This window comes from Canis aureus, chromosome 18 (assembly GCF_053574225.1).
Source record: "Canis aureus isolate CA01 chromosome 18, VMU_Caureus_v.1.0, whole genome shotgun sequence".
Taxonomy (NCBI): domain Eukaryota; kingdom Metazoa; phylum Chordata; class Mammalia; order Carnivora; family Canidae; genus Canis; species Canis aureus.
This window is the reverse complement of record NC_135628.1, coordinates 43,065,432-43,072,632: the sequence shown is the minus strand read 5'-3', so window position 1 is coordinate 43,072,632 and position 7,201 is coordinate 43,065,432. Positions and strand designations below refer to the sequence as shown.

Below are 7,201 nucleotides of genomic sequence, written 5' to 3'. Positions count from 1 at the left end.
AAAATATTGACATCAATCAGTTTTTAGACCAAGTTGTAATTTTTCAATAGAGAGAGTCTTTGTATCCCATTGAGGCGTCTTGCAAAGCTGCAATAAGGTGAGAAAGCGTGCTTTGTGTGAAGACAGTGTATGGGATGGGTCCTGGCTCCTTGCACCTTGTGCAGTACCCTTTCTTTCTGTGCCGTTATCTCCTGAGCATGAAAAATGATCATTATTCAATTTGTATTTCCTTGGTACATATTTTAAAAACAACACAGTCATTGACTTTACAATTCAGAAATAAAGTTTGGCAAAGCCTATTTTGTAAACAAGTTAATTTTATAATGTAAAAAAAAAATTACTCTAACCTTGACTTGTTATTTGCACTTTCATAGTCTATACTTGATACATTCCCACTTTATATACAGTAGGATTCTACAAACGTGTAGATGTTTGGCCAAATGAATGCTGTTAATAATATGTAAAATTCTTTGATTAAACATTTATTACTTAAACTACTTCACTTTTGTCTCATTACATTATAGACTTTGTTTTAACCAAGTCAGGAAGCTGATTTTCTTCAGATTAAATTCCCTCTGATATAATGGGATTAATTTGGTTCTTATATGTAATTGATTAGTGCCTAATATTTTTTACACTAGCCCACTTCCTATTTTATCCCCCAAAGATAAACTCCAAAACACTGCATGACAATGCTCTAAAACACTGTGACTTCAGTGCTCCTTTTATTTTCCTCAGTCTAGCTTTCAGGAGAAAAGTGTTATGATTTTTTCTTGAAATTCCCAGTAGAAACACACAGAAAAAGATAGAATTTCAAGGTATCTTGTGAAGTCACTTAAGACAGGAAAAAGTTTTGATGCCATATGAATAGAAACACCACCATTTTATTATACTGTCCCTTCTGAGTCACCAAAACAGCCCTTTGCATCTGAGCTTCAGGTTTCGTGGGGTCTGCCAATGATAACCACTTAGTCATGTCATTGTATTTATGCTTTTTCATTGTGTGGATCTGAAGCTTAACCACTAATGTCCATCTGCTGAATTATTCAAATGTTATTTATTGCAGCTGCTGATCTCATTTTTGTTCTTTTAGTCCTCAAATATTGTTGTTTACCTGTCATGAATTAAAACCTGAGACTTCATGAAGTTTGCTTGTAATTTTAAAACAGCTATAATTAGTGTATCTCTGAAGAGTAAAATCTTGGAATCTAAATAACCAATTTGGGGAGTTTTTTTAAGGCTGAAATAAAAACTCCAGAGGAAAAAAATTATCATGTGCTCTGCACTGGAACTGAGTTGTATCATCTCAGCCTTGGACCATCAACATAATCACTGGGCCTTCTCCTTAGTAAGTATGTTACTGCCTTGTCTGTCACCACCCTTTCACCGCAATAGGAGATTTTGTTCTAGAAAAATAGAAGTGGCTCTTTCTAGACTATTAAGTGACTGTCCTTATCTTAGGAACTGGCAGTAGTCATAGTTCTTAAAGAAAGATGGACCAGAAAAGTTTCCTTTAGCCCTCTCTTCCACCTAGGACTGACAGGTGGCTGACAAACTAAGTGACCGGCAAACTTTAAGAGGGCTTATCCTTCTTCGGTCTTTGAAACTATGGTTTGAAGATACTCTAGATTAGGCTGTATATCATTCTGTAGCCAGATCTTGCACAAGGGCCTCACCTGGACAAGGCAATAGTTTACAGAGAGCATGAGAGATAGATGAAAGAATAAACAAAACACATTACAGGAAAGGCTAATTGTCAGACAGGACAGCCCAGTTCTCTTGCACCTCTTCTGCGCCTACACACTTTGCTGGGTCTTGATTGACAGTTTGCCTGGGTATTCCTCAGGATCTATGTAGTTAGTGCCCTTGAGGATAGGGAGTAGGTATGCTGTAAAAACAGCGGATTGGTCCCCCCACAGTGTTTCTCAGCTGCATGTTTAACATCTGTCTGGGCCCATTGCATTACCCCTGTGGAATTAGAGACAAGGGGAACCCCCACAAACATGCTGATGTTCATTCTGCAGGCTGTGTCACGAATGCTAAATGAAATCCTTGGCCTCTAACCCAAGAGTCTTAGTCACGTGTCTTCTGTCAGCATCCTTGGTACACTGACAGGCCAACTCACTGGTTCTTAATGATAGGGTAAAATCAAATCCCAGACCTGACAGTTTTGGCGATGGGGATGGAATGCAGCCAGAGACATGATTTTTTGGAAGAGGAACCATGGGCCAGATTTGGGAATCTAAGACTCCGTGGAATCTCTGGTTCGTGCATGCTCTCCCTCAAGTGATAGATGAGGGGTGAGGGGGAGAGGAAGGGTTCCCCCCATCCTACATATTACTGAACAGAAGTTTACAGGCTTAGCCACAAAAGCTAGGATTCAAACAAGCTGCCCAAATGGTGCCTTGATGGTTAGTGACTCCTGCAGGCAGGCAGAGGAATATTTTCACGACAGGGAATCAGCAATTCCTGTGACTACCTGAAAGGCAGATAGAGCTGCTGAATCAAGGAGTCCCCAAACATAAATGGTATCCACGACAAGAACCTTGCTTTTTGATCGAGAGCTTTGGGTGGACCAAAAACTTTGGAAGTTGATTTGGTTGGACTGCAAGCAGTCGTGACACTGTTCAAATGCAGAAGTGTACACAGAGCAGGTGGCCCAGAAGGAGAAAGAGAAAGCTGTCTTGGTTAAGGAACTCAGGCCATTTCCCAGCACAACATTGCCACCTACCTGATGCAGCCACCAAGTACACTCATTTTGGAGGAATTCCACTCTTGACAGGCTCCTAGACTCTTGTTGAAACTGAAAGCCTGACCCATGGAGGCCTTATGACTCATTGGTATGACATCTCCAATTTGGAGTGAGTCAGCTGTACTTAGAAAATTAACATGGGCCCAGCTGGCCTTGCAAGTCAAACAGAAATGATGTTAGAAGAGGTATATTTGAGAGTGCAGTTAGCCTGACTATGGCAGTATCTCAATTTTACATGAAAAAAAAATTAGGGCAGCCTGGGTGGCTCCGCGGTTTAGCGCCACCTTCAGCCCAGGGCGTGATCCTGGAGACCTGGGATTGAGTCCCACTCTGCCTGTGTCTCTGCCTCTGTGTGTGTGTGGTGAATAAATAAAATCTTTTTTAAAAAATTAGTAATTATCCCTTCAGGAGATATTTTGAGTCCAACTTCACTATCTGAAGCAGCCACTGGCTTAGTGGAGGTCTCAGTTCACAGAATGCCTGCACTTGGTTCAGTTGCTTGGCAGCAATTTCTACCAAGTCCCAGCAAATTTTTCTTGTAAGCTATAGATAACGTAATTTTAAAATGTATATGGAAAGGCAAAGGAACTAAAATAGCTAAAAACTATTTAGAAAAAAATAGAGTGGGAGGAATCATTCTCAATTTCAAGACTACAGTAGTCAAGTCTATGATACTGGTGGAAGGACAGACATGTAGACCCACAGAAGATGGAGAATAAAAACCAGCCCCACACAAATATTATCAACTGATTTTGACAAAGGTACAAAACAATAGAGGAAGGATAATTTTTTCAACAAATGGTACTGGAACAATTGGTTTCAAAACAGGCAAAAATAGGAACCTCTACTTAAACCTCACATTGTACATAAAATTTAAAATGTATCATAAGTTTAAATGCAAATATAAAACTTTCAGGAAAAGAAAACCATAAGTAGAAAATCTTCATGATCCAGATTAAGCAAAGAATTCTTCCACTTGATACCAAAAGCATGAACCTTAAAAAAAAAAAAGAAAAGAAAGAAAAACTGATAAACTGGACTTCAACAAAATTTAGCACTGTGCAAAAGACCCTTGTGAAGGTGAAAAACTACAGACCGAGAGGAGATTTGCAAACCAATTATCTAAAATATATAAAGAAATCTCAAAACTCAACCATAAAAGACAATCCAACATAAGATGGACAAAAGACATGAAGAGACATTTTGCTCAAGAAGATCATGGCTAACAAATGAGCATGTGAAAAGTTCAACATCACTATCCACCAGGAAATGCAAATTAGAATCACAATAAGACACACAACATGCCTATAAAACTGGCTAAAATAAACAGCATCAATACCAAATGCTGACAAACATGTAGAGAAACTGGATCACTTGAGCACTGCTAGTGGGATTGTAAGATGGCACAACCACCCTGGAAAATAGTTGGGTAGTTTCTTTAAAAGCCAAACATCCACTTATCATATGACTCAGCACTTGCACTCCTGGAGGGAAAACAAAAAACATGTCCACATAAAAACTTGTACATAATTATTCATAGCAGCTTCGTTTGTAGAAACCAAAAACTGGAATCCACCAAATTGTCCACTAGTAGAGGAATGGCTAACTGTGGTCCCTCCATGCAATGAAATCTGACTCAGCAATGAAAGTGAATGAGCAACTGATATGACTTGCAACAACTGGGATGGATCTCAAAGGCATTATGTTGAGTGGGAAAAAAAGCCAATCTCAAAATGTCACCTACTGTATGATTCCATTTATGCAACATTTTTTTGAAATGACAAAATAGAGATGCAAACAAATTAGTGGTTATCAGGGGGCTAGGGATAGGGGAGCAGGAAGGGGCTGTGTGGCTCTAAAGGCTTGCACAAGGGACACATTTGTGGTGATGGAATAGTCTATCTTGATTATGCTGTCTACATGAATCTACATGTGTGTAGATAGTCACATAGAACTCTATGTACATCTTGTACTAATGACAGTTTCCTGGTTCTGATATTGGGCATTATGTAAATACCATTGGGGGAAACTGGGTAAAGAGTACACAGGGCCTCTCTACATTTTCTTTGTAACTTCCTATGAATCAGTAATTATTTCAAAATAAAAAGTTAAAAAAAAAAGACAGCTGTCCAAATTTGGCATGCGAGCTGTAGTTTGCTGACTGCATCTTTATAGCAACAATCAGATAAAGAAAAGTTTATCTTAGTGCATTAGGAGCTGTCAGTAGTGCTGCAACTTGGGAACCATCAACAAGATGAGATCTTCAGCAGTGGATTTGTTTCAAGGACTTTCATTACGCAAATATACTGAAACTACCACCATTTGTTCTTGACAGCAGTGTCAAGTGGATGCCACCATATTTTGGCTTTTGACATTATTTTGAGCCTCTTGAGTACCAAGTGGCATACTCATTTTAAAAACAGAACAAAACAAAACAAGGCTAACTGTACAAGAGCCTTTGACATGAGTAGTTTCACCAAGACCCGTTTGTATGTAGAGAGATGCATGTGCTCATTGAACCACGCCTAGAGCTAGAGGAGGCAATACCCATTTGGGATAAAACAAGAACAGAAGTTAAAAGTAAATTATAGATAGCCCCGCATTTGTGGACATTCTAGAAAGTACAACCTGAATTCTTCTATGGATTCTCTTCTTTCTTGTCCTGTAAGCTACCCCTACCCTGTTGTGGACATTTTAAGTTGATATACAAAGCTGCTACACATCATTGGATTTGAGACCACTCCTGACAGATTTTCGAACTGGGAACTCTTCACAAAAGACAAATCACTAATACTGTGAATAAATTAATCTCATCAGGCAGACTGATGCCAAGAGATGTGGCTTAGGGTCCTTACTAAATGCAGAACTAAAAAGATTGTCATGGATGTGACAATCAAGTCACCACTATGTAATGACACATACAGTAGATGCCCAATGGAAATGCCTGATGTGGTGCTGGGACAGGAGAAACTTAAGAAATCAGCCAGCCTGTCCCTATTATATGCAGGAAGGTTTTCTTGATGCCAAGAGTATGCAAAACCTCAAGCTTCTCAGCTGAATGTCCTTCTTTCATGGAATTAATTCACCATGACTTTGGTATCAAAGCCTTTGGCAGGGGTACACATGGTAATGTTTGCTAATGTATCCAGACCCAGGAGCTTTAGAGGGTCCTCCCAGATTTTTTTGCTAAGTGGCTTTAAAGTCCCTTTAAAGTCCCTTGCTCATATTTCAGGGGTTATACCCATCTTCAGGACTTTGCCAGTTAGTAATCAGATTACAAACACATTAAGAAGCTCTACTAAAGCAGTGGAGGTAGGGCTAATCTGAAACAATGGTGACCATTTAAAATTCAAAGGTCTTTCTCAAGATCTGTAAATTCGGTTAAATCTAGAAACAAAGCTCTATGGTAAATCATTCTAGAGAGGCCATCTAATTTCCCCCATCCTACCCTGTACAATCATCCTTGCTAGAAAGAACCCCTTCTTGTTCTCATGGCAGATACTTGAAGGGGGTCAGACACAAATCCCTGGGAACAAATAGATTGCTTGACATAGAATTTACTCTATATAATTACTATATTATTATTATGAATTATAATGATTTCTGTAGAGTCAGTTCTATAGAACTTGAAACCAAAAATTTCCTGGACGTGCCAGGTGCTGTATTTGTGAGAGAAAATAGAAGCACTCCCTCCATCTATGTATAGCAGAATTCTCAAAAATTCAATTATCTGGTAGTTCCCAAAAACATACCTCCCAAAGCAATTTATAATAGCTTTTATACTTCAATAATATTACTTCAAACACACTGCACTTGTCAATTCATCTATTAGGACATTAACATTTTAATTGTGTAAATGAGTTGGCAGACTTTTTCTGTAAAAATCAAGGTGGTAAATATTTTAGACTTTGCCGGCCAAATGGTCTCGGAGGCTACTATTCCATTCTGCTGTTGTAGCACAAAAGCATTCCTAGACCGTGAGTAAATGAATGGCTGTGGCTGTGTTCTAATAAAACTTTATTTGCTCAAGGGCCTTAGTTTTCTGAACTCTGGTATAAATGAACTATCCATATGTATAATGTTTGTATTAGGAGAAGGCACCCGGGCATTTAACATCTTAATAATATTTTCCCCATAAGCACTGTCTCTACAGCAGGCTTGCTTCCACCCCCTCCGCCCACGTCTCCATAAGATTCCTTTAAATCCTATGGCCTTTAATCTTCATTTTGCTCAAGATCCATTCAAAGTTATTCTATGTTTGTTGTTTATTTATTGCATAGTTTCTGATTTAGGCTCAGTCTGTTTTCTTTCTCCAGCAAAGCTTTCCCCACATTGGGCATCTCAACCTCTGTGGCAGTAACAGGTTAACCTCATGAACATCAGGAACCTCCCTCTGTATGAGTGGTAGCTTTCTGAGTCCTAGAATCACTGGAAAGAAGATGGAGGAAT

At 39.0% G+C, this 7,201-nt stretch overlaps 1 protein-coding gene across 6 annotated transcripts in view; it reads right to left on the bottom strand.

Annotated features, from left to right (window-relative positions):
* LOC144288936 (protein lifeguard 2-like) overlaps nucleotides 1-7,201 on the bottom strand; it is a 34,660-nt gene continuing 27,459 nt past the window's right edge. For 5 of the 6 annotated variants that reach the window (XM_077857012.1, XM_077857013.1, XM_077857010.1 and 2 more), the window contains one exon: nucleotides 1-191. In XM_077857012.1, coding sequence (XP_077713138.1) covers nucleotides 13-191 — 179 coding nt within the window. In that variant the 3' untranslated portion in view covers nucleotides 1-12. Of the gene's footprint in view, nucleotides 7,181-7,201 lie in introns of all 6 variants that reach the window. The other variant, XM_077857017.1, reaches the window with a different exon arrangement.